At 53.9% G+C, this 26,075-nt stretch overlaps 3 protein-coding genes across 20 annotated transcripts in view; 1 reads left to right on the top strand and 2 right to left on the bottom strand.

Annotated features, from left to right (window-relative positions):
* The window catches only part of DDB1 (damage specific DNA binding protein 1), a 32,915-nt gene extending 32,193 nt beyond the window's left edge, over positions 1 to 722 (bottom strand). The window contains exon 1 of the mRNA XM_038564409.1: positions 535 to 722. Within this exon, the coding sequence (XP_038420337.1) occupies positions 535 to 595 (61 nt within the window). The 5' untranslated portion in view covers positions 596 to 722. The remainder of the gene's footprint in view (positions 1 to 534) is intronic.
* A 147-nt stretch (positions 723 to 869) lies between these two features.
* TKFC (triokinase and FMN cyclase) lies at positions 870 to 14,852 on the top strand. Of its 11 annotated transcripts, none has more exons than XM_038564392.1 (19): positions 870 to 962; positions 2,534 to 2,650; positions 3,902 to 4,157; positions 5,396 to 5,585; positions 6,713 to 6,823; positions 6,897 to 7,078; positions 8,737 to 8,815; positions 9,149 to 9,238; positions 9,997 to 10,031; positions 10,111 to 10,195; positions 10,287 to 10,376; positions 10,921 to 11,037; positions 11,357 to 11,476; positions 11,632 to 11,769; positions 13,270 to 13,376; positions 13,481 to 13,584; positions 13,722 to 13,755; positions 13,866 to 13,955; positions 14,293 to 14,852. In XM_038564392.1, the coding sequence occupies exons 5-19, from the start codon at positions 6,730 to 6,732 to the stop codon at positions 14,452 to 14,454; spliced, it is 1,527 nt and encodes a 508-aa protein (XP_038420320.1). In that variant the 5' UTR covers positions 870 to 962; positions 2,534 to 2,650; positions 3,902 to 4,157; positions 5,396 to 5,585; positions 6,713 to 6,729; the 3' UTR covers positions 14,455 to 14,852. The 11 variants fall into 11 exon arrangements, with proteins under 11 accessions (XP_038420320.1, XP_038420313.1, XP_038420319.1 ...); XM_038564394.1 differs by lacking the exon at positions 870 to 962 and adding an exon at positions 1,246 to 2,366; XM_038564385.1 differs by lacking the exon at positions 3,902 to 4,157.
* Positions 14,853 to 16,181: 1,329 nt separating this feature from the next.
* CYB561A3 (cytochrome b561 family member A3) lies at positions 16,182 to 25,844 on the bottom strand. 8 transcript variants are annotated; one of them, XM_038564399.1, is made up of 9 exons: positions 25,542 to 25,827; positions 23,819 to 23,870; positions 23,432 to 23,536; positions 23,005 to 23,113; positions 21,717 to 21,915; positions 20,223 to 20,431; positions 19,415 to 19,569; positions 18,523 to 18,679; positions 16,182 to 17,801 (listed from the first exon to the last, which is right to left on the bottom strand). In XM_038564399.1, the coding sequence occupies exons 5-9, from the start codon at positions 21,898 to 21,900 to the stop codon at positions 17,778 to 17,780; spliced, it is 729 nt and encodes a 242-aa protein (XP_038420327.1). In that variant the 5' UTR covers positions 21,901 to 21,915; positions 23,005 to 23,113; positions 23,432 to 23,536; positions 23,819 to 23,870; positions 25,542 to 25,827; the 3' UTR covers positions 16,182 to 17,777. The 8 variants fall into 8 exon arrangements, with proteins under 8 accessions (XP_038420327.1, XP_038420326.1, XP_038420328.1 ...); XM_038564398.1 differs by lacking the exon at positions 23,432 to 23,536 and having other exon boundaries at positions 25,542 to 25,619; positions 25,741 to 25,787; XM_038564400.1 differs by lacking the exon at positions 23,432 to 23,536 and having other exon boundaries at positions 25,741 to 25,844.
* Positions 25,845 to 26,075: the final 231 nt, after the last annotated feature.

Raw genomic sequence — 26,075 nt, 5'->3', positions numbered from 1 at the left:
GTGATCCTTTAAAGAGTCAACAGGCAAACCCAGCACTGGGCTGGGCCATCCAAACCCTCTTTTTCCAGCAGCTCCCTCGGGTAAACAGCAGCCCCAGGCGAGGAGGAGGACTCTGCTTCGGGGGAAGGCGCACATTCCTCACGTCCCTCCGCCTCCTGCACCTCCCAGGCTCTCCGGCACGAAAATTCTGACCCTCCGAGTCGCCATCACCCCGGCCCCTTCCCCTGACCGCGCGAGGCCAACCTCGGGGCCCAAGCAGCGGCGCGCGATCAACTCACGCTCCGCTCCCCGTCCTCGTGGGCCCGTCCCCGTGCCCGGAGGCCAAGTGACCTCCCAGAACCAAGGGGGACCCTCGCCCGCGGCTCTGCTCCCCAAAGGCCGTGCCGAAGCAGCTTCCTCAAAGTCGCGGGCCGGGGGGCGGGGGGGGCTCGCTCGGCCGCCAGCGCCTTCCGGTCCCGGGGGCCGCGGGCCTCCCTAGGCCTCGGTCCCCCCCGGCTCCCTCCCTCGCGAGGTCCCCCGCCCCGGCGGCCTCACCGGTCACGCAGCCGTTCACGGCGGTGGGCTTCTGGGCCGTCACCACGTAGTTGTACGACATGTCGAGGTCTGGGGCGGCGGTCGAGCGCAGCGACGGAGAAATGGACACCGGCGAAGAGACGGCGGCCCCCACCCGCGCGCGGCCAACTCCACTGCCTCCGCCTCCGCCTCCGCCTCCGCCTCCGCCCCGGACACACGTTGCGGGCCAGAGCGGCCGCGTCGCGGGGCATCACGGGACGGCCTCCCTGGCCTCTTGGAGGACTCGCGGAGCCCGAGGCGGCCAATCGAAGGAGGCCCCGCCCCTCGAGGCCCCGCCCCCTCGAGGCCCCGCCCCCAGAAGCCCCGCCCCGTCTCTTGCCGCCGGAGCCCGCAGTGCCCGGATGAGAGCGCGCCGTCGGGGTCGCGGAGAAGCTGCGGCGGCTACGGAGGTGTCCGGGGCGGGCGCGGGCGCGGGCGCGGGCGCGGGGCGGGGGGCGCGCGGCTTCCTGTCCGCCCTCGGAGCCCACCCGCCACCCTCGGCCCCAGTCCGCCGCCCTCGCTCGTCCGTAGATGCCGTCCTCTCCGCCTCCCGCCGCTCCGGGAGCTTCGAGGCTCTTCTCGCCTTTGGAACCGGAAGTGCTGCGGAGGCCTAGGGAGGGACGGAGGCGACGGCACCTGGTGCGCCTCCCTGGCCGGAGCCCAGGTCCGGACCTCCGCCCCCTGGGCGCCCCCTGCGCCTGCAAACTGGGCCGGTACCGTCACCTGGGCCTGGACTGATGGGTGACCCGGCCTCACCTCGAGGGACACGAGGAGGCTCGCCTCTCCCTTTATTTTTGTTTATTTTTTTTTGGAAATCCCAATCCACGTTTATCTATTTATTTTATTTTTTGATTTTTATTTATTTACGATAGTCACAGAGAGAGAGAGAGAGAGAGGCAGAGACACAGGCAGAGGGAGAAGCAGGCTCCATGCACCGGGAGCCCGACGTGGGATTCGATCCCGGGTCCCCAGGATCACACCCAGGCGCCCAACCGCTGCGCCACCCAGGGATCCCTCACCTCTCCCTTTAAAACTGTTCTATTTTTCTGACCTAGAAGAGCCCACTGGGCCCTTTGCCCAGCAATGTTAGCGTCCCTGCTGCTGTACCAAATTCTGGCCTCAAACACAAAACTAGAATTTTCCTGGTTAACGTTCCAGCCCCGCAATCTCCGGGCCGCTCCACATCAGACAGGCTTTGCAAAGGGTAGGGGAAGCCACGAGGCCTAGAAAAGAAAGCGACCTCCCTTTTACAGATGAGGAAGCTGAGGTTTAGGGGACTTGGTTTACCCAAGATGGCCCGGTCAGTCCGAGGCAGAGCTAGGTGGGGAATCTAGTGCCAGCTCTTTCTGTTGCAGACACAGCCTAAGTTCCTGGATGACCCCAAGATACCTTTGCACAGGCTGAAACTGGAGGGAGCTAAGATGTCTTCGTAGTTTATTTGTGTGGTTTCCCACACCAAGGACTCTGCTGGACTTTGGAGGCCCTGAATTACTGGTAGAAAGAACACAGGCTCTGTAGAAAGACTAGGCTTGGTTTTGGGTCCTCCTTCTTACCAGTACGATCTTGGACAAGTCACCAGAGCTCTCTGAGCCTGGTCCCCAGAAGTAAAATAGAGTCACAGCTTCAGTTGCGTCCTTCCTGGTGTGGTGCCAAGACCAAGTGTGTGAAGGTCTTCGTAAACTAATTTCACTGCACACAATACCCACGTAAGAGATGAAGTTACTCTGTGGGTAACGGCTCTTGTGCTGCTCCCGGGCACAAAGGCAGCCCTATGCCCGACGTGAATCCGTCTGTCTTCTGGCAGCCAAGCGCAGGTGTGAACCTTGCTCAGCCCCACGCTCTTCCCCATCCCCAGTGCACGTACTAGAGTTTGGACTTGGATCAAAGTCTGGGGCAGCTCCCTCATTACTAGGGCCCTGGAAGCGTGACTGCCAGTAGGCTGCCAGTGCCTCCAGCAGCTCATACTGTCATCCCTCTTCAGGTGCTGCTGCCACCTTCACTGTGAGTAGACCCGGGGAGCATCCACAGGATTTCGAATCCTCTGGCAGTTCATTGCGAAGGTGTGGATTCAGCGTGCTTTAGAGCCTTCCCCACCATGGTGAGTGCCCATGAGGGCCAGGGCAGAAGAAGGACACTGTGGTCTTGGAGCAGTGGAGGCGCCAGCTCTAGGCATGCTGAAGTTCCCTACACCCTGACCAAGAGATGCTGCTGCCGCCTGTGATTCAGAGAGGTTAAGAGAGAAGGTCACCCTCCCTCTTAGGGCTGGATCCCTACTTCCCTCCATTGCCCAGGGCTGCAGCTCCTGAGTCCCTGCAGGGGCCATCTGGTCCTGGTCTAGGTAATGCGTTTAGATTAGAACCTTAGATTACAATGTTAATAGTTACTTACTCTGCAATAGACATTATATCAACAGCAGAAGGAGCCATGAAGGATCTGATGCCTGTTCCTGAGCCGGGGACAAGTGTGGGCTAGTCCCAGAGGTAGGATCTACAGTGTGGGAGGCTCAGCATGCCCCTGGGCATTGTTCCAGGCCCACTCCAGAACTAGATGCAAACCAAAGCAGGCCTTGGACAGCCTTGGGTTCAAATTTCAGCCTGTCACCAACCAGAGACCTTCGTACAAGAGACTCGTCTTCTCTGAGCCTTTTCCCCACCCCCACCCCTATCCCCATCCGCAATGTGAGGCAGATTAAGGCCCAATCTCCAAGTGGCTGTGAGCTATTGATCAGACTAGAATCCTGGGGTCCTCACTCAGTGCCTGATCAACTTTTCCTTTTCCATCCTGTCAGGCTACTGAGAACCAGGGTTGGTCCTGGTCTCCGAGCCCTCCTCTGGCTGTTTCAGAAGTGGTTGCAAATCCCAGGCAGGACTGTCAGGGATGGTGGGGGTGGGGGTGGGGGACACATTCTTGGAGGGTGATGGCACTGGAGGCTGGGCTTGAAGTTAAGACCAGCTCACAATTTCTTTGCATATTCCAGTCCCCGGAGGGCTCTCAGAGCTACAAGCCTATGCCCTTACTAGGCCGAGACCTCTGCCAGTCTCAGCCTCCCTTCAGCCTCTGGGGAAAGCAGCATGATAAGGCTAAAATGGAACTCTCTTTGGAGCCAGGCCGACCTGGACACTTGCTGTCTGTGTGACCTTTGGCAAAGTCATTAAACTATGCCTTGGTTTCCTCTCCATGCCAATCTTTCCTCCATAGGTTATTGGGAATATTTATTGAATGAAATATGCTCAAAAAGCACTTAGACCCCGCACCTGGCTTTTAGTCAATACCTGGAAACAGAGCCAGGAATAACCAGGTTTTTTTTCTGCTTGCTTCCTGCTGACCTGGGCTGCTCTCCTTAGCCCAGGAAAGGCCAGAATTTGCTCAAAGGAACCAAGTGCCTGCAAGGAAATGCCCCTCGACAGGCTCAGCTGTGCTGCCCAGGGCCACCAGGCGGCGCTGGGAACCTGCCCTCTGGGCCTCTGTTGGGCTGCTGTCTCTCTTTGGGTCAGAGGCAGAAGCTGCAGCCTGCTCTACAAACCTCGTTCAGCTCACACCAGCTCTTCAGAGCCTGCGTGAGAAAGGGAATAACCGTCGTTTATTCAGTTCTTTTTCCATAACAGGTATATACTCTAGTTTATTAAGTCACCGATTCACTAAAGAAAACAAAGGTCAGAACAACAAGGTGGCTTCCCTGAGTTCTCACAGCTGGTGAGAGTCAGACAGGGGATTTGAACCCAAGAGCTCGTGACCGCAAAACCCTAACCCTGTGCCATTCTGGCCCCAAGGCTGCCTACTGCTGGCGACCTGTGTCAGCTCAGCTCTACCTTCAGGCCAGTTGCTCGAGACCCTCCCACCAGAGGTTCCCCATGGCCAGGTCCCACCTTCTGCTTCTGAGGACCTGCCCACCTCTTCCTCGTGGTCATTGGTTGCTCAAGTCATTCTAACTGGCTTCCTGGCCCGGCTACCGTAGGATTTCACCACCATGGTGTGTACTCTCCCTCTGCTTAGAATAGCCTCTCCTTTTTCCCTACCACCCCACACCATGGCTCTCACATTCTTTGCTTTCCTAACTCCTACTTATCCTTTGCAGAGACTCCCAGGATCTACTGAGGAGGTGGTACAAGTGCATTCCTCTTGTGTAGCACTTCCCATAGCATGTGGAAATGATATTTGTGTTTCCATCAAGGGCAAGACCAGCATTCTGTTATGTCTTCACTCCCAGTGCCTGGCACTAGGAACCCGGAGAGGCTCAGGAGGTGTTGTTTGTCCAGTACCAGAGGCCCTAGTTGGAATAGCAAATGAGTGTGGGGTCTCTTTTGTACCTTCTGGCACAGGTGCCTCAGCGTGGAGCTTCCCCTCTGACAGGAGAAGGCTGTTGGGCCCTAATTTTATTAATTTTTTCTAGACTCAAGACTCTGGTTCCTTCCTTTTTTTATATTGAGGCTTTTTTTCCAGGTAAATTTAAGCCACGGTCCAAAACATGCCATACGTTTTGCTGTCAATAAGTAGTCCCAAATATAGAGAACTCACAGAAACATCCAGCTAATAGAGTCGTGCCCAATTCAAATTACTGCTGTGTCCCTGGAGTCTTTATGGCTGAGGAGTCTTTTTTTTTTTTTTTTTTTTTTAAAGATTTTTTATTTATGAGAGAGAGAGAGAGAGGCAGAGACACAGGCAAAGGGAGAAGCAGCCTCCATGCAGGGAGCCCGGACATGGTACCGGGCTGCAGGCGGCGCTAAACCACTGAGCCACTCGGGCTGCCCTAGCTCAGGAGTCTTAACCATAGCATTGTGGCTGGGCAGCATGGGAGTGTCCCTGTCGCTATACCTGGAACTTCCTCCTGACTCTTCTCTTGTAGAACTCCAAGAAGCTGGTGAACACAGTGGAAGGCTGTGCTGATGATGCCCTTGCTGGTCTGGTGGCCTGCAACCCCAACCTGCAACTTCTACAGGGCCACCGTGTGGCCCTCCGTTCTGACCTGGACAGCCTCAAGGGCCGGGTGGCACTGCTGTCAGGTGGGGGCTCTGGCCATGAGCCTGCCCATGCTGGTGAGTAGTCTGGGCCAGAGGTGGGGGCCAGATGCTAGGCAGAGTGGATGGGGCCTCCCAGAAGATCCTCAGTGCTGCTAGGACAGAGCCCTGGTCAGGTCCTGATTTCTTTTTGTTTGTTTATTTTTTAAGATTTTATTTATTTATTCATAAGAGACACACAGAGAGAGGCAGAGACCCAGGCAGAGGGAGAAGCAGGCTCCTTGTGGTGAGCCCGATGCAGACTTGATCCCAGGTCCCTGGGATCACGACCTGAGCCAAATGTAGATGCTCAACCACTGAGCCACTCAGGCACCATGGTCCTGGTTCCTACTGTCTCAATCCCTCAGGCTGTGATCTGGGGCCAGTCATGGTCTTTCTCTGGGCTTCAGTCCGTATGTCTTTAAAAACACAAGGTTGGGCCAAATCATCTCTAAGGCCCTGCCAGTTCTGTGAATCCTGGCTTTCCAGGCCCCCACTGACCCATTCCCTCCCTCATGAAGCCTTCTTGACATTTCCAACCTAGGGTGGTATCCCTCTTCTGAATTCCCACCCCACATTTTCACATGCAACACAGACAGTCGTGGATTGCTTCCTGTTCAGTGCCGGGCGTGTGAGCCTTCTCAAGAACTTCCGGGGGTGGGGGCGGGAGTGGGGGCGGGGCGGGGGACACCAGGCTTTGTCCCCTGTAACCTTTCCTATCTCCCTTGACAAATCCATCCATCCACTAAGCAACCTTACCTGTTGTTACCTGGTACTGTTTGGGGCCCTAGGGGTCTAACAGCAAACCAGAAAGATAGGGGTCTGCCCTCACAGAGCTTCTGTTCTCCTTTGGGGAGACTGTAACCAGGTAAACATGTAAGTGAAAGAAAGCACCCCGAAGCATGTGTAGTGAAGTAGCAAAGACAAGAGAACAGGGAAAAGGAACAGGGAGTTGCTAGGGATGGGGTGATGACTGCCTCAGTTGGGAGATCAGGGGAGGCCTCTCCAAGGAGCCTGCTCTTCAGGAAAGGTCTATGGAGGGCGACCCAGATGCTCTTTCAGCACCAAGCACACAGTGGGGCTCACCAAACCATGAAGCCCAGGAGCGTGGGAAGCCCTGAAGATGGCAGGCACAGGTCCCCAGCCAGCATCTCCTCCATTTCTAGGTTTCATAGGGAAGGGGATGCTGACAGGGGTCATCGCAGGGGCTGTGTTCACCTCCCCAGCAGTGGGCAGCATCCTGGCAGCCATCAGGGCAGTGGCCCAGGCAGGCACAGGTAAGCCTAGTGTGTGGGAGGGCTGCTGTGGGGAGGGCAGGCACTGATGGGGCCCTGCTGGCTGCTCCTGCAGTGGGGACCCTCCTCATTGTGAAGAACTACACTGGGGATCGGCTCAACTTCGGCCTGGCCCGGGAGCAGGCCCAGGCTGAGGGCATCCCCGTGGAGATGGTGGTCATTGGAGATGATAGTGCTTTCACCGTCCTGAAGAAGGCAGGCAGGCGGGGACTCTGCGGCACAGTGCTCATACACAAGGTGAGATTTCCCACCTGGGACGCTGGCTGGCCAGCACCCTCACCCCCAACCTTCTCATTCCAGGCAGCACCTGGACCTTTCCAGCCACCCCATCCCCCCCAGGACCACTCCTTCCCCCGTGCTCCCTGATCCAGGAAGGCCCACCATCCCCTGAACTACCTAAGCCCAGAACCAAAGCATTCTTCCCAGACCCTTCCCTCTACTTCCCCCACACCGAGCCAGTTGCCCTGTCCTAGTGATCTGACTTCCGAATTGCCCCTAGAATGCACATGCCTCTCGGAGCCCTGCCCTTCCTGTCCCAGCCTTGGTTCGGTGCCCGTGTGCTCATGCCCAGCTGGCTGCAGCTGCTCCTCCCTGGGCTCCCCACCTGCTTCCTGCCAGGCTCCTCCAACGTGTGTGTTCCTCACACTGCCCCAAAGGTGTCTTTTGAAAATGTGCATCTGACCGGGGTTGTCCGCCTGCTGAAAGCCCTCTAGGGTTCCAAGAGTCAACGTAGGCTTCTTGGTCAGGCGCCCACCACACTCTTTTTTTTTTTTAATTTTATTTATTAAAAATAAAAAATTTTATTTATTCATTCATGAGAGACACAGAGAGAAACAGAGAGGCAGAGGGAGAAGCAGGCTCCATGCAGGGAGCCCGAATGTGGGACTCCATCCCAGGTCTCCAGGATCACACCCTGGGCTGAAGGCGGTGCTAAACCGCTGAGCCACCAAGGCTGCCAGCGCCCACCACATTTGTCCCTCCTCCCTGATGTTTTTTTCAAAGATTTTATTTTTATTTATTTATGAGAGTTAGAGAGAGAGAGAGAGGCAGAGACACAGGCAGAGGGAGAAGCAGGCTCCATGCAGGGAGCCCGACGCGGGACTCGACCCCGGGACTCCAGGATTGGGCCCTGGGCCGAAGGCAGGCGCCAAACCGCTGAGCCACCCAGGGATGCCCCTCCCTGATTTCTAAATTCCTTTCTTGTCAGCCCTCATAGGCCCCAGTAATACCAATTCACAGCAGCTCTGGGACTTTGCTGATACCTAGCCTAAGACTATGAAAATCCTTTCCCTGTCCAACCCCGCTTTGGCCTGGCTAACTTCCACAGTTCCATGAAGGGCCAGCTCTGACGTCTGTCATGTGGGGAGGCTTCCCTTCTCAGTGCTCCCATCCTGTTGTGATGTACCCCCTCCCAGTTAGTGTTGGGTTTGTGTCTGTTTCCCCAACCTCACCCTAGATTCAGAGTTTCTCCAAGATTGGGACTGTCAGTCAGTCACCTTTTTTTTTTTTTAGCACACACTAAATGCTTGGCAAAAAGTGGGTGGGTGTGCAGGTTGGGAGAAGCTGCTGCCATGCATGTGCCATGGAGAAAACTCTAGGCTGGTCATCAGGAAACTGGCTGCCAAATAGCCAATAGTGTGACACTGGACCAGTCACCTCCCTTCTTTGGGCCCCTTTCTACATCTGCAAAGTCCCTTCTGGTTCCAACAGATTGGGGTTCTAGAAAATTCCAGGCAGGTGCCCTGTGAATACAGAGGGTGCATTGTTCTGCCCCAAATAGGGTGGGCCGGGCTGATGGGACAGAACAGTATGCCTTCTGCCCAGCTGGAAACAGCCCCGGCCCCTTCTCTCACAAACAGCACACTGACTCCTTCCTCTGATCTGTGTGGGGACAGGTGGCTGGTGCCCTGGCTGAGGCAGGTGTGGGGCTGGAGGAAATCACAAATCGGGTGAACGTGGTTGCCAAGGCCATGGGTGAGTGCCAGCCCAGGGATTTGGAAGGGGAAGGTGGAAGGTCAAGGCTGACCTTGGGACAGACCAGGCACAGGTTCCCTGCAGGTGCATAGAAGGACTTCCTGGGTGATTCCCTGGGGGCTGAGGGAAAGTCTCCCTGGGGCCATTCCTGGGGTCCCGTAGCCTTGGGTCCCCAAGCTGTGTTTCTCCCTCACCAGTGAGGTGAAGAGTGTGGCAGCCTGGCTCAGTGAAGAGGGCTGTGGTGGGCAGGGCCCCCAAGGAATGCTGCTGCCCAGCCTGACGCCTGACACCAAGAGCAGAGCAGTCACCCTTTCCATGCCTCACTTCCCACAGGGACCCTGGGAGTGAGCTTGTCCTCCTGCAGTGTCCCTGGCTCCAGACCCACCTTTGAGCTCTCACAGGATGAAGTAGAGCTAGGCCTGGGTAAGTTTGGGGCCCCCCTTGGCCTGGCCCTGCCTGTGCTCTGATTTTCCCTGTATCTTCTACCCTGGCAGCGGTCTTCTTTGTTCACCTGGACCTGGTGCCATAGCGCTCTTAGTATTTTTTTAAGCTTTTTTTTTTTTTTTTCCAGTTTATTTAAGTAATCTGTATACCCAATGTGGGACTCAAACTCACAACCCTGAGATCAAGAGTCATATGCTTTTCTGACCAAGCCAGCCAGGTGCCTCATTGTATTTTTAAGTGGGCACTGGAGGCCCTTCTGGCGCGGCCTGCGTGGTCTCTTTACCTGCTTTGCTGTTCATACCCAGGGCTCTGGCCACAGGGGCTCTGTGCCCCACCTGCCTCCTTGCCTTTGCTCACACCGTTTCTGGGCCCTCATGCCCCAGCCAAAATGCAGGCCTCCTCTCAAAAGTGGTTCAGAGGCCACCCATCTCCCCTCTTCCTCCCCATTGTGCTTCCAGAGTGAGGAGCAGAGGCCGTGGGGCCTCACTGTGATTGCTTCTAGTTAAAGCTACTTAACTAGTTAAAAGGTAAGTAGTTAAGGCTCTGGCTGTGTCCACCACCCAGCCACAAGCTCCCAGGGAGTGGAGACTGTATCTTTTTCGTTATTCTGCCCATTGCTCCCCACACTCCTCACATCCACGGCGCCTAGCCTAGTGCCGAGCACTTTGTAAATCCTTGAGAAAAACAGGATGATTGAATCCCTCTTATGGGCCATTGGTGACTGAGTCTATCCACAGGGATCCACGGGGAAGCTGGTGTGTGCCGCATAAAGGTAAGTGGACTCCCTGGCCTGGGCTGGTCTAAGACCAAGGCCTTCCAGCACCACTCACTCCTGGCTCTCGCTCTGCCAGATGGCAAGTGCCAACGAGATTGTGACGCTCATGCTGGACCACATGACAGCCTCCTCCAACGTGTCCCATGTGCCTGTGCAGTCCGGTGAGGGGTTGTCCCGCTGTCTCCCAGCCTTTCCTCCTACTCTGGGCAGGGCACCTAGCGAGTCTCACATGGGTGTCGTGTCTGCACACAGGTTCCTCAGTGGTGCTGATGGTCAACAACCTCGGTGGCTTGTCGTTCCTGGAAGTGGGCATCATAGCTGATGCTGCTGTCCGCACTCTGGGTGAGCCCCACACCCTGGAAGGGGACCTCCCCAACCCCTGGCACGCCTTTCCCTGCAGCCCTGTGAAGCTGGACAGAAGTAGCCACGATGGGGTCTTGTGATGGCCCAGAGCAAGGACTGTGTGGGCAGATTAGCCAAAGCCAGACCATCATGGTGCCAGCTGATTGCTGGGTGCCTTGAGCCTCTCTCCTCATCTGTGAAGAGGGGACAACAGTAGTTCCTGCCTTTTAGGGTTGCTGTGAGGATTATGTGAGATTACACAGACATATCCCACTTAGCAGCAGGGCCTGGCACCCAGTTAGAACTCAATAAAGGAGACTTGTGATCATCTGTGTGCCCTATAGAGGGGCACCTCCAGGGAATGTGGTTGTTCGGGGCATCCTTGAGGGATGACCTGAGGGAATCTGGCCATCTCACTACTAACTTTGGGTCCTAGCTTCCAAAGTCCTTGTTTTCCTCTTACTGTTTCCTTCTCTGATGCTCTGAGGATGATCGCCCATCCTCCCCTCCTTCCCTCATGGACTCCCATGCTCTGGTATTGCAGAGGGCCGCGGGGTGAAGATCGCCCGTGCCCTGGTGGGCACCTTCATGTCAGCCCTGGAGATGCCTGGCATTTCTCTCACCCTTCTGCTGGTGGATGAGCCTCTCCTGAAACTGATTGGTGAGACCTGGAAGTTGGGGTCATCCAAGCCAGGCCTCCTTTTAGCCAGAAGGAGCCATAGGGGACTTGGAGAGACCTCATCAGGGCTGACCGTGACCTCTATAGAGACACTCTTTGTGGTTTCTCCAGCCTTCAGCTCTCACTTGAGTTGGTATTAGGATCCTCCCTAGGGACCCTCCACGATGCTTCCCTTATAAATAGTAGGCACTTGGTACTTGCTTATTGATATGGAGGGAGCCAGACACCAGGTGGGGAGTCCAGGCCCCACTTGATCCCTGACTGGCTGACCTGTGTCTCTGAGTCATCCTGCTGTCCCTAGATGCTGAAACCACAGCATCGGCCTGGCCTAATGTGGCCAAAGTCTCTGTGACTGGGCGGAAGCGGACCCGAGCAGCCCCTGCTGAGCCTCTGGAGGCCCCTGATTCCACTGCTGCAGAAGGTACCTTGCTGTTGTGGAGGGTGGCCCTGGGGCTTTGGCCCATGCCTCAAGGGTGCAGGATATGCAGGGGCTCTTGTACCCACACATCCCACACTGGTCAAGGTGGGCTGTGAAAGGGCCAAGTGGGCCTCTGTCACACTGTCCTCCATCTGCAGGTTTGCCCTTGAAGCGGGTGGTGCTTGTGATGGAGCGGGTGTGCACCACGCTCCTGGGCCTGGAGGAGCATCTGAATGCCCTGGACCGCGCTGCTGGTGACGGGGACTGTGGTACCACCCACAGCCGTGCTGCCAGAGGTTGGTGCTAGGGTCCCTCTGGGGTGGAGACAGGGGTTGGTGTAGAATATGGGTTCTGAGATTTTAGCATTTCATGAACCAGAACAATTTCAAAAGCATGGGGAGTGTCCACATGGAATGGCCAACATTTATTTTGCCAAGAGATAATTCATAGAATCTGGCATCCCTTTCACCTTTTTTTTTTTTTTTTTTTTTTTTTTAATTAGAAAAGACTCTCCTAATGCTACAAATGTAGCAGGGTGGTCATTGCAAAATAAAATGTAATCTTGGTGGGATCCCTGGGTGGCTCAGCGGTTTGGCGCCTGCCTTTGGCCCAGGGCGCGATCCTGGAGTCCCGGGATCGAGTCCCGCGTCAGGCTCCGGGCATGGAGCCTGCTTCTCTCTCCTGTGTCTCTGCCTTTCTCTCTCTCTTTCTCTATCATAAATAAATAAAATCTTTAAAAAAAAAAAAAATCTAAACTGAAAAAAAAAAAAAAAAAAAATGTAATCTTGGGATCCCTGGGTGGCGCAGCGGTTTGGCGCCTGCCTTTGGCCCAGGGCGCGATCCTGGAGACCCTGGATCGAATCCCACGTCGGGCTCCCAGTGCATGGAGCCTGCTTCTCCCTCTGCCTGTGTCTCTGCCTCTCTCTCTCTCTCTCTGTGACTATCATAAATAAATAAAAATAAAAAATAAATATTTTCTTTATAAAAAAAATAAATAAATAAAAATAAATAAATAAAATGTAATCTTTTTAAGATTTATTTTGTGGGGAGAGAGAAACTCAAGCAGACTCTGTGCCCAGTGTGGAGCCCAACACTGGGCTCCCCATCCCACGACCCTGAGATCATGACTTGAGCTGAAGCCAAGAGTTGGTTTGCACCACCAGCTGTACCGCCCAGGGGCCCCAAATGTTATCTTTTAAAAATTACGTATTTATGTAGGTATATGTGTATGTATATGCCCCAAGATCAAGAGTCGCATGTTCTACTGACTGAGCATCCCAAAATGTAGTTTTATAGTGAATAACTTTAGGTTCAAGGGAAACTCAATATAATTGTCCTTATTTTTCTCAGCTTACTGAGACTAATGAAAAGCTCTTAATTATCCAGCATAGTTCTATCAAGAATTAGGCCTACCCCAGGCCTGGCACAGCAGATAAAACTCCCTGCCCCCGAGGCTTGTGGCTTATGGTCAGGTGGGGGGAGGCAAACAGGCTACAGGAAATATCAGTAACTAAGATAGAGGATGGCGGTACAAAGGACTGAGGAGGAGAAATGAAGCAGGGAAACGAGGCACGGAACATCTCAGGATGAGGGTGTATGGGGGAGGCCTCACCTCCTAGGTGACTGCCAAGGTCCCTGTCATTCTCCATTTCCCAACCCTGCCCAGACCGCACATAGGATGCGGAAAGGGAGCTTTGAGAAGCTCCTGGGTTGATTCCCTCAGTCTCTGCCAGTGAGGTCAGGGCACAAGCAGATGGAAGGGAGGGGTCTCTGAATTCATTTTTCTCTGCCTGCAGCAATCCAGGGGTGGCTGAAGGAGGGTCCACCCCCTGCCAGCCCTGCCCAACTACTCTCCAGATTGTCCCTCCTGCTCCTGGAGAAGATGGGAGGCTCATCTGGGGCGGTGAGTACGAAGAGGCACTGGGACCAAAGGGCTGACACAGTGGGCTGCCAGGCTGCCTGAGGCCCAGGCCAGCCCCACGTGCTCAGTGTTCTGGTCCTCCCCAGCTTTACGGCCTGTTCCTGACTGCAGCGGCCCAGCCACTCAAGGCCAAGACAGACCTGCCAGCCTGGTCTGCTGCCATGGATGCTGGCCTGGAGGCCCTGCAGAAGTGAGCCAGAACCCCATGCCTTAGACCAAGGGTGGGCTGGGAGCAGTGAATGGTGTCACCTGCTCCCAGCCAGGCCCTGTCCCTACCCCCAAAGTGAGTCCCTGCAGGGAGTCTTACTCATCCTCCCTCCCTGCCAGGTATGGGAAGGCTGCTCCAGGGGACAGGACTATGGTATGTATTCAGCCCAGCCTTTCCCTTTCCCTCTCTTGAGTATAGAAGCCCTGGAGGCCACCGTCAGTGGCAGGGCCTATCCTCAGTCCCCTCTCCCTCACCTTATCCAGCTGGATTCCCTGTGGGCAGCAGGGCAGGAGCTCCAAGCCTGGAAGAACCCAGGGGCCAATCTTTTCCAAGTTTTGACCAAAGCAGTCCAGGTGAGTGAGGCTGGACCCAGCGACCCAGGAAGACAGACTTAGAGCCGCCAGGCTCCCATATCTGTAGGACTTTGAGCAAGTTAATATCCTTCCTGTACCCGTTTCCTCCTCCAAACATGGAGGAGTACCTGTCTCCGGGTAGCTCTGAGGCTTGAGATATGTGGAGCCCCAAGACAGAATCTAAGACATTGCAAGCCCTCAGTAGATGGTAGTCTCTTGCCTTGCTAGAGGTAGGCGACAGGTGACCTCTCTACCCTGATGATAGTACTTAGGGTGCTAATAGGGCTGGGACAGGAGGGTAAAAGGTCCTTGAACCTGCTCCCATACTTCCACCCAGAGTGCAGAAGCTGCAGCCCAGGCCACCAAGAACATGGAAGCTGGAGCCGGAAGAGCTAGTTACATCAGCTCTGCAAAGCTGGATCAGCCAGACCCTGGGGCAGTGGCAGCCGCAGCCATCCTCCGCACCATCCTGGAGGTCCTGCAGAGCCAGGGTGTGTGAGGGCCTCCGGGAGTGCCTCCTGGGCCGCAGGGCCTCTCTCACTGCTGTGCACAGGTGGCCAGTCACTTCCTCCTGTTTTCCCACTGTTACCCTCCCTCACCCCTTGTCCCTGTAGCCTGTCCTGAGTTCAGCAGAAAACCCTCTGCCAGCCTCCAGAATTCCTACAGGAATGCAGGCTGAGTGGGTCACTTACTGCTTTAGCCCTGCCTTTTCTCACTTCTGGGGTCATGCCGCTCTGCCCCCAGCCACCTTGGGGCCTCAGTGATACGCATTTTCCTAGGGTGGCAACATGGCCTTTAATTGGCCATGCTAATGTGGTTTTAAGGCTCCCTGAGAAAGGCCTGACCATGAGTGAGTGTGGAAAAGCAAGCGAATAAAAAAACCAGATTGAAACAAGAGCTTCTGGGGATCCCTGGATGGTTCAGCAGTTTAGCGCCTGCCTTTGGCCCCAGGGCGTGATCCTGGGGTCCTGGAATCAAACCCTGCATTGGGCTCCCTGCAGGGAGCCTCTTTCTCCCTCTGCCTGTGTCTCTGCCTCTCTCTGTGTCTCTCATGAATAAATACTTAAAAAAAAAAAAGAAAGGAAGAGAGAAATAAAAGAAAGAAGAAAAAGAAGAAAAGAAAAGAAAAGAAAGAAAGAAAAAAAAAAGAAAGAAAGAAGAGCTCCTGCTGCTGCGGGACCTTTTTCCAAGGGTGTGAACCAGTAGGTCCACTACTGCCCCAGGTGCTAAGGCCCCAGCCCCTGGTTGGAATGATCATGACCCATCCACTACCACCCCCACCCAAGGGCAGGGTCTGCGCAGCTGGGCTGGCTCTACTGGGATCCCTAGTCCTGGTTTCCAGTACACACACCACACCTGAAAGGTGTGCTTTTCTCAGCACTAAACTGACAGAATTCACGTATTCTTCAGGAATCAAATGGGCAAGTGCGACGCCGGAAGGTATCACCACATTCTGAAGCTCAGTGGTTGAAGAGAAACTGCACCCAAGCCAAACCTCCGGTCTCTCTAGAGCAGTCACTGATGGCACGTGGGCAAGTGGGAGGGGGCTGCCGTGTCTGGTGCATGGTGGAGACAGTACAGCACACGCCTGGCGTGGGCATGATTGAGTCCTGATTTTGCTTCAGACCAGCTACATGAACTCCGGCCTACTATTTAGCCTTTTGGAACTCGTAGAATCAGAACAGTATCCATCTCAGGGATGTGCACAAGCACTGAAATGAACCAATGGACTCAGTATGGTCCAGGTGCTTAGTTGCTGAGAGTTACTATCATCACCAGTGTCTGCACCCAACTCCTTCTGGGTCATCTGCTCCACTGCCAGGAGGTGTCTCTAGCTGGTCACAGTGGGAAGGGGGCTTTCCATGGGTTTTGGGCTTTGCCCAAACTTGGCTACAGGCTCCCTCAATCCTTGGGCTTCTGTTCAGGACCCCCTGTCCCCCCGTGGATGTGCACCATGGGTTTCCAATCACTACATATGGTGATTGGGGTGCACAGATGCACATACCCGGCAGCAAGAAGGGGACTGGCATAAACATCTGGCCTATAGATCCCAACTCTACCATTTCCTGACTGAGTGGCCTCAGTTACCAGTGACCAAGTCACTTATCCTTTCTGAGTTCCAGATTATAAAACAGGAAACATTTCCTTCCTTGTGAGCTATACAAGTACCCAGAACCTTTTCATTACTAAGGGCATCGGCATCCACACACACCACAAGTCATACCATTCCAGGAGGATAGTCATGGGATCTTTGGGGCCTTTTGGTTTGTTCCTCCCCAGAGGCTTTTACAAGTTTCCCAGAGCTCATTTAACCACAATGTCATTACAATAGAGGAGGCTTTGATTCTTAAAAACATGATAAATGGAAATCAAGCTTCAGGTTACAGGCCTACCCATGTGGAAAGAGGGGGCGCTGGTCACATGACTGAGGTGTCTGGCAGTTATCTCAATGGCTTCAAAGGGTCCATCACTTGGAAGTTCAGTCAGTCCTGCTGACACCGGGCCGTGTGGGGTTGGAGTGGACAGCCAGCCTCCTCTCCACCTGCCAAGGGTAAATGCATCCCAGCCCCCAGGTATTGTGCCGCTTGTCACTAAGCACAGCAGTATGGAGCCTGGGACCTGGCAGGGCTCATTTGGAGAGGGCAGGAAAAGCCACAGTGCCATCACTTAAGAGAGGAACAAGATTTCTCCCGTCCTCACCCTAACCCCAGCTTCTCCTCAAGAGGCAAGCAGCTGTTCACCCTCTGGCATAACAGGAGACTGGGTTTGGCCAAGCAAGTCACCAGAAGGGGAAATAAGGCAGTCTGATACTCAGCAGGAAGCACCTTGGAAAGTGGCTGTGGCCCCTGGGGTCCGCTGGGCACAATGTACCACAACTTTGGCTTTTTTATGGTGAGCTGGAGAGTGAAAATCAGCTGGGTTGGCGCTTTGCCAAAAGAGCGAAGCTGAGCCTGCCCGGGGACAGGCAGAGAGGCCCTGATCTGGTGAGGGGCAGCAAAGGAAGTCTGAAGCACCCTTGAGGATCATCCCTGCTGGACAGGATGTTGTTGGAAAAAGAGGCTACCAGGGTTCATCAGGCCGCCTGACCGTGACGGGCATGAAAGTCATAGGGGAGGCCCGGATCTAGGCCAGAGCTGTAGCAGTAGAAGCAGAGCCACACGGTCACCATGTAGGCAGACAGGGAACATGGCAACATGAAACAGAACAGCAAAGAGCAGTCAGCTGCTCAGCTTCTCTGCAGAAGCTGCTCTGCTGCCATTCTCCCCCCATACTTCCATCACCTCGAGATGTTTGTGCCCAGCCTCACATCTTGGTGGGCTGGATGGAGATGATGGCTGATGATGCCCACCCCACGGGGGGGCGGCCCAAATGAAACACATGCCTTTACGGGAAAGCTGCTGGACACCATTACCATACAGATTGGTGTAGATAGATACCTCACTCTTCACATACAGATTGCCCTTGACTCCTGGCTCCTTTGAGCTGTCAAGATTTTCTGTCACATCCTTGGGGTCTAAAGGGGAAATCAGCCTGACCACACAGAAAGCAGGGGCAGCATGAGCAGCTGTGGTGCAGGCAGGAGGCCACAGTGAATGAAGAACGAAGAAAGTGACGCCAGGAAGGAGCCACCAAGCAAGGAGGGTGGACAGCAAATTGGTGGAATGAGCAGACACCCCCCCCACCACCACCACATGGAGGCCAGAAGAGATTGGGGCCCAGAGCCCAAGGCAGGTCTGTCGCTGAAACCAGACAGGAGCCCCGGGCAGGGCAGAGCTTCTGAGGGGAAGCACCTCCACCTGCTCCTGGGTGCCCCTTCCTGCTTCACTCCCCATCACGCAACAGGGGCTGGAAAGACAGGCAGAGACACAGGGGTTAATGGCATCACACCCTAATGTGCAGGCCTGAGTTCTTCAGAAAAACCCCCAATCTGTAGAGCGGTCGCCAGGCGAGCCACTTCATCTTTCAGGGAAGCCCCAATGTCCCTCGGCCTGACACACACCCCATCTCACCACAACCTTTGCCTGAAGGTTGGCCAAGAACAGGCAAAACCTACTCCAAGCACTGCACCCTTCAGCAAGCACCCGCTAGATAAGCTCCTACCCCTCAAGACTAGCTCCAAGACCGGAAAAGTAGAAATTACAACACCCTTTCTTCATGCTCAGGCACTTTCTTGGGGGAGAGAAGGCCATACTTTCCCCTCATGAAACCACAGAAATGTGAGGAGGGGACTGGCATAAACATCCGGCCTATAGATCCCAACTCTACCATTTCCTGAGTGAGTGACCTGAGTTACCAGTGACCAAGTCACTTATCCTGTCCACCTGTCCTCTCCCAAGAGGCAGGCCCCAGGAGCTGCTGAGCCCAAACAGCTATGTTTGTCACAATGGCTGGGATGTGCTTTGACATCTGTGCTCCCCATCAGCCAACCAAACCCCACCTTCAAGATACTGGGTTTCCCACCATGTTACTGAGTGGTCTTCCTAGCAAGGCCCAAGGCTTTCCTAGGAGAGTCTCCTCTAGACTCGGCCCCATCCCAAACTGGAAGGGGGAAACCAGGACGCCATACCTGTCCCTCAGTCAGGATCCCTGTTTCTGGGCGTTTCCAAGATGAAACCAGGAGGATATAGAGCACCAGTAGCCCAAAGACCACCACCAGCATCCCAAGGCTGTTGGCAAAGATAGCCTCACTGGGCAGATTGCTGTATGGTTGAGTGGCATTGTTCCTGAAAATGACAAAATAATGTGGGCCCCTGAAAGATTTTTCACCTGTTTTGGCCCAATAGGAGACCCAACACCATTAGCAGATGGTGAGAAAAGCTTCCAAGGACCATCTGTGACCTGAAGCACTAACGTACTAAGTCCCTACCACCACCACAAAAAACACGTGCAGACTGCTTTTTACCTCTGACAGAACTAAAGCTCTAAGAGGCATGATGAGCTTGCCCAGAGTCAGACAACTAGTAAATGGCACAGCCAAGACCTAAACCCAAGTCTGACTTCATATCTTATTTGCTTTCACTACCCACACCCCTGCCTTAAAAGAATGGGGAGACGGTAGTGGCTAGGCATGAAGGCTGCAATCTTAACTGAAACCCCAGCTCTGCCACTTCCTCGCTGTGTGCCCTTGGGTAAGTTACTTAACCTCTCTGTGCCTCAGTTCCCTTATTCGCAAATGGCAACGACGACAGTATCTACGTTATAAATGATTAAAGGATTCAATTTAAGGTACCTAGAATAGTTTCTGAGACATAGTAGGCACCAAGTCAATCTGAAGGTAAATAAATATTTGCTGACCAATTTACCAATCTCAACCTAAAGACTTCATGACCCTCCAGATCAGGAACAAGCTCAACCCCAAAGTCTCCCCTCCCTTGGCAAGGTCCTACGATCACAGGGTGCATCTTTTGAAGACCCTATGCTTTCCCGTCCATGTTAGAGCTGCCCCCCACCCCACTCACAAACTGAAGAAAAGCTTCTCGTTAATGCCAGAAATGACAGATGCGATGGACAGAGACAGGATGACGACTCCAAAGAAGACGTGGATGGGTTTAAGGAGGCTGCGCAGCCACACGGACATCCAGGGCAGCAGGAAGACAACAAAGCCCAAGAACCACTGTGGACACAGGGAGGAGGTGCCTGACCACACTGTGCTGTGCCCAGTGGTGCCCCAGGCCATCCCACAGCCCCCTGCCCTAGGGCCTCCTGCCCTGCGGTGGTCCCTCACCCTTTGTTACTGGCTCAAACCTCCCCCTAGGTGCCACTCCAGCTTTCATGCTGTGGTTGGCTGCTCACCCAAACCAGCACATCCCATGAAATGCTTAGCTATGAGCCCAGTCTCCTAAAATCCCAGCCATCCCTGTGTGTCTCTGCTTCCTTCCAGTCCTGGCCCCTAAGACTCCTTGCTCATACGGGGTTGATGTCAAAATGCAAAAACCACTTCCAGAATTGCTTCCAGTTCAAAGAAAGGTGGGAATGGGAAAGGTGGAAAAGACCACCTGGAGTCAGTGTGGCACATGCTGTGATGAAGTTAGCTCAGCATGCTCCGGAATGACAGAGGAGTCGTGTGATGGGTAAGAGCAGGAACGGATGAGTGTGGGGAGCAGCAGTGTCCTATGGCTATTTAAGCTGCCACTGCTATGGGGATGTGGCTTGTGGGGCTGTGTCCAGGCAGTGAGCAGAGGGAGTGTGTGGCATGGGTGCAAGGAAAGCCCCAACCAGAGCCCACGGCCACCAGCCAGTAACAGGAACCCAAAGGGGAGAACGCACCTGGCAGGCAAAAAGGAAGACGGTGACAATGCCCAGCCAGCTGTGCAAGGAGTAGAGATTGGTGATCCTGGAGCGGCGGTGGAGCTGAAAGACGGCCACCAGCCCCAGCACGGTCAGGATGAAGGCCAGCAGGTGCAGCATGGCGTGGCCGATCTTCCATGGCAGCTTCGGCCCCACCCACGACTGCGGCAGGCGGTACAGCAGTGACGCTGCGGGAGAGAATGTCCCAGGGCCCAGACTCTTCCCCTCGTGCTCCCCTCCACACTGGGGGAACTAACCTGACATGGCCCCACACAGCTTCCCAACCAGGGGAGAAGGAGATGCTGGGATGCAGCACCCCCTCCTCAGCATCTCCTATCCCTGCGTCATTGCTGGGATAGCAGTTGGCCATGACGCGGGAAGAAAACATAGTAGTAAAAAGGGAGGAGTAGGCTTATCAATCTGCCAGTCTGTTGTTACATCATATATGCACTTGTGTGCAGCTCTGCAGGTAAAAAAGCAATGTCACATTCATTATTTTTTTCTAAGTGAATACTCACAACTGTTAGTGGTCACAAATGCAGGCTTTTTAGCAAAGTTAGATGGCCTATGTCCACATCCTGGCTCTGCCTCTTGGCTATTTGACATCTTGTTTCTAAATCTCAGTGTCGGGCAGCCCCAGTGGTGCAGCGGTTTAGCGTCACCTGCAGCCCGGGGTTTGATCCTGGGGACCCTGGATTGAGTCCCACGTCAGGCTCCCTGCATGGAGCCTGCTTCTCCCTCTGCCTGTGCCTCTTCCTCTCTCTCTCTGTGTCTCTATGAATAAATAAATAAAATCTTAAAAAAAAAATAAATCAATCAATCTCAGTGTCCTCATCTGTAACGTGGGGATAACAGCACAGCCCATCTCACAGGCTTCTTGGAAGAACAAAACAGGATGATGTATCTGAAGTACACAGGATAAGCTGCTATGATCCATGGTGTCATTGTTCCCATTTTACAGGTGGGGAGATGAGGTTCACCAGGGCCCCAAGGCCCAGCTCTGAATGCATGGGGCACAGATGAGTCTGGCAGAGCAAGCAGTTCCCTCATGTAATCCTGACTGGGGGACGAGAGGCTTCAGTCTTCCTCTCCCTAGCAGAAGTTGGCAGACTACAGCTCACGGGCCAAATCCAGCTGTTTTTTAAGTAAAGCTTTATTGGAACACAGCCACATTCATGTTTTCCGGTTATCTATGGCAGATAGATAACCAGTTGCAATGCAGGTCATATGGCTTGCAAAGCCTTTAATCTCTGATCCTTTATAGAAAGATACTGTCAACCCCTACCTTAGAGTATCTGTAAAGCTACCCTTCTCGGATGCCCCCATTCTCACCACTTTTTCCTACAAATGATACCTGGGCTCAGAAACAGCCCAATCTGTCCTACTCTCATAGCCCCAATAACTCAACAGTGACAAAAGCTCTACCACAGCCAGGGCTGGGCCACAGTATGTCTCCCATGACCTCGTACTCACCAGCACTGTAGAGTACCACTGAGCCAACAACCATGAATACTGGATGATAGTTGAACATGAGAAGGGTGCCATCCCAGGCAAAGCCACCATGCCACAACTGCACCCAATAGATGGTGAGGATGATGCACATCAAGCCCAGGAACCACAGTGAGTAAAAGGACAAGTAGAACCATCCCACAGCCATTCTGATTAGGCGCTCCTGGAAGAAGCGTAAGTCACATGTGCCTGCTGGCTCTGCTGGCTTGAGTGCATCCCACATAATAGCTAAAGGAAGTAACACTGAGCTTGCTTTTGCTGGAAGTGTGGACACTTTTCACTTTAGCTCTCCTGCTACCAGCCTGGGCACTGCCCCATGAGACTTGGAAGTCCTGATCTCTGGTTATGGACAGTAAGGATGGCCCCACCCCAGTACCTGGCAGCTCTGGAAAGGGGCTGGACATCAAGGCTCTTGGCCCAAAGCCCTGGGATTAGCCTCTCTTCACAGGGCCAAAAGGTAAAGAATCCACCCCATCCTATCCCACTGAAAAGAAGGGACAGGAATCCAAAGCCAGGCTAGATCACACAAATGCCTAGGCCCTCGGTTCTAACAGAAGGTGGAAAAATTATAATCTACAAGGAGTAAACACCCTGCTATTAGGCCAGCTGACAGGAAGTCCTATGATCTCCCACTTCTATAGGAAAGTTCTTCAGCAGCTGGTGAACTCTATGGGGCTAACCCTCCTATTGAGGAAGTAAGACCAGGCCTTCACTCTAGAGTCCCCACACTCTACACCTTGAATTGGACAAGCCTCAGATGTCCTAGGCCTGAGACTTCTGCTTTCTCTTCCTCTGGGGAAAGTTCAGAGGAGAAAAGAGGAAGCGAGAACTCATGGTCTAGAAAGCATGAGTTTATTTTGAGATTTTTCTATGTCCTTGATAAAGTCAGAAACCAGCTCTGGTTTCAGACACACATCTAGAGCCCTGAGCAGCTGCTCTTACAAACCAGGCAACTGGGCATGAGGGCTAGCAGGCAAATACACAAAGCCACAGGACCATCTCTGCTCTCAGCTAACATGTAGGCAGTATGGGCCCAGCTCTCAAGGCAGTCAGCCTGTCCCACGGACTCACACCAAGGAGGAGACACTAGGACATCCTGCAGTTGATACCTCTCAATCTGAACCAGCTAATAGAAAAAAAAAGGCAAAAAAAAAAAAAAAAAAGGCAAAAAAAAAAAAAAAAAAAAAAAAAAAAAGGCAGGTCCCTTAAACAGCTAAGAACTCCCAAGGAGATAAGACACTTGATTCCTCACCCTGTAGACTTAGTGGCAGACTGACAGAGTGATGGCCGAGGCTCCAATTCTTATGAAGTGGGGCACCTTGAGCAAATCACTTAGCATTGGTAGGACTCATTCTTCTCATCTGAAAGAAAAGCACGGTAATGAGAATACACTGAAGAGCAGCCATGAGCAGACACCCCACAAGAACCCATGATCTCATTTGCTCCTGTGAGAAGTTATCATCCCCATTTTATAGATGAGGAAACTAAGGCTCAGGAAGATTAAATGCCAGCATTGGGACCCAGGAAATGGGCAGGAAGTTTCAAACCCTTGTCTGTTTGGCTTTAAGGCTCCTGTTTTTTCCCTTGACCATAGACTGTCAGAAGAGCAAGTGAGAAAATGTCCATGAGGACATTGTAAGGGCAAAGTATTCTACTATTGTCACAGCAGTCCATCCTACCTATAAGCTACAGCCTGAAGCTTGTGGCCTCCATGCCAGGCCAGGCCTCTTGGTAGCCCTGATACTATGCCATGCCAACTCACTCCATGGCAGGTGTCCACCTAACTAGAAACAGAAACAGACGCTGAATGCTCAATGTGACCCAAGTTGGCAGTAATCACTGAGAAGAGAAGACTCGAGGGGCTGGGGGAAAAACAAAAGTTCCATAAGGCTGAGGGTAAATAACACCATAACACCACCATCTTCATAGACGTTTTGTGGCTCAACTACAGAGCTCAGAGATTTGCCACCCAGCTTCAGAGGTGTCCCCTTAGTCTCTGTAAGAGCAGAGAAAGTTTCAAGTCCCCAGATGTTCAGTCATCCCCCAGTGAAGTCAGCATGAAGCACCTGGTCAGCAGGTTGGATCCATCAGACAATTATCTTTCATGACTTCCTTTTCCTTCGGAGAAGAGAAAACAAAAGTAAATACAATCCAAAAGGGCTGTATCCACCCTTCTACAACAGATTCTGGATTACTGCTCTGGGACAGACTTAAGAGTTCACCATGGGGACACTTTTCTGACAGAGGGCTGTGATGTTGTACTGTTCACAGTACACAGATGAGCCCTTCCTCTGCCAGAGAGTACGAAAGAAGAGAAAAAAGAATGCAGTGAAAACTGCAGCCCAAACTCTGAAAATATTCTCTCATTTATTCCATGACAGTAGGCTGTGCTATGGTTTCAGGATGGGCTCACCATAGTTTGGTCTCTGATTCTGCCCTCACTTTGTAAAGCCCCATTCTAAGGCAGATCAGCTCCTCTTCTATCAAGGGCCGGAATGGTAAATACTCTAGGCTTTGCAGGCCGTAGCCTCTTTCATGATTGTATCAGCAACTCTTCTGATGTAGTGCAGAAGCAATCATAGACAATACTTTCACAAAAGAACACAGCCATGTTCCCCAAAATGCTTATTTATGGGCACTGAAATTTCAGGTTCATATCATTTTTCATGTATCACAAAATATTATCCTTCTTCTTTCTGTTAATCAGTTAAAAATGTAAAAACCATGCAGGCGGTGCATCAGACTTCGCCGACCACAATCTAAGAGATGTACTCTCCAACCTAATACTCTCCTCGGTCCCTTGACAAAAAAGGGGTTCTGCCTGGTTGCAGTAAAACAGATCAGGCCCAGGGATCCCTGGGTGGCGCAGCGGTTTGGCGCCTGCCTTTGGCCCAGGGCGCGATCCTGGAGACCCGGGATCGAATCCCACGTCGGGCTCCCGGTGCATGGAGCCTGCCTTCTCCCTCTGCCTGTGTCTCTGCCTCTCTCTCTCTCTCTCTCTCTATCATAAATAATAAAAAAAATAAAAAATAAAAAAATAACAGTCAGAGCTGAAATAAAAACTTAGAATTTGGGATCCCTGGGTGGCGCAGCAGTTTGGCGCCTGCCTTTGGCCCAGGGCGCAATCCTGGTGACCCGGGGTCGAATCCCACGTCGGGCTCCCGGTGCATGGAGCCTGCCTTCTCCCTCTGCCTGTGTGTGTGTGTGTGTGACTATCATAAATAAATAAACATTAAAAAAAAAAAAAAAAACAGATCAGGCCCCTGCGCAGGAAATAAGTTTCCGTTCAGCCCTTAATCTTAGGAAAAAGGACTCTATTCCGAATCCTTAACAATATTCACTTTTAAAATTTAGAACTACAAGCGGATGAAGGAACAGAAAGTCCATTCGTTGCCCCCACTTCCCAGATGAACGGTGGGGGAGGACTTGGGAATCCTGAGAGTCAGACTTCGGGCTCAAGCCCTAAGCTCTTCTCTGACAGATCAGAATCACTGGGACCCGAAGTAGGAAAGTGGCTTTGGCCACGGTGAGCGGCACAGGCTGGCACAGGAACCCAGGTTCGCTTCCCTCAGCTCCGAGGGCTCCTCGGGTCCAAATGCAGCTTCTGCAAAGTCGGGTTCCCCGAATTCCAACCAGGAGGTGGATAAGCAAGGCGCCCCTCAGCGCCACTGATCACAGACCGGCCCTCCCGGCTGCGCACTGCCCGGCTCTGGCCCTGGTGCCCCGGGAACGGCTCCGGGAGCCCGGATCCCCCGCCCCAGCGTCCTCCGCAGGGGCCAAGGGCCTTACCGGTCCCGGCTGGCCTTCGGCTGACAATTAGGGCGACGGGCTCCGCTTGCGGACAGCGACCCCCGAAGCGCTTCCTGCCTGTACAGACACACCTGCGGGAGGAAGGGCGCGGACAGCGGCGTCCCCTTCCCTACAAGGGGGGTAGCGAGCGACGGCGCAAAGCAAGGTGGCAGGCGGCCCCGCTCGAGCTCCTCCTCACCTCGGGGGGTCGCAGGGGTCTCCGAGGCCCGCCTCCCTCGCCGCCCCACGCGCCCGGCCCGCACCGCAGCCGCAGTGAGAGGGCCCCGCGCCACCGTCCCCTCTTATAGGCGCACGGCACTTCCGGTCGCGCCCGCGGCCCCCTGGGAAATGGAGTCCCAGGCCGCCGGCTGCCAGCCCCGCGTCCTCCGCGGGCGTTTCTTCCCCAGGCAAGGAGCGCCGCCGCCGCTCGGCCCGGGCCGTCACCCCCACCTCGCGCTCGGCGGACGGCTGGATGCGGCGGCGCTGCGACGGCACGAGAGGGCCTGCCCAAACGCGGCGGCCGCGCGGACCGCA

This window comes from Canis lupus, chromosome 18, assembly GCF_011100685.1.
Source record: "Canis lupus familiaris isolate Mischka breed German Shepherd chromosome 18, alternate assembly UU_Cfam_GSD_1.0, whole genome shotgun sequence".
Classification (NCBI taxonomy): Eukaryota; Metazoa; Chordata; class Mammalia; order Carnivora; family Canidae; genus Canis; species Canis lupus.
Note: the sequence above shows the minus strand (reverse complement) of the source record. Positions and strands in the feature narration are given on the sequence as shown.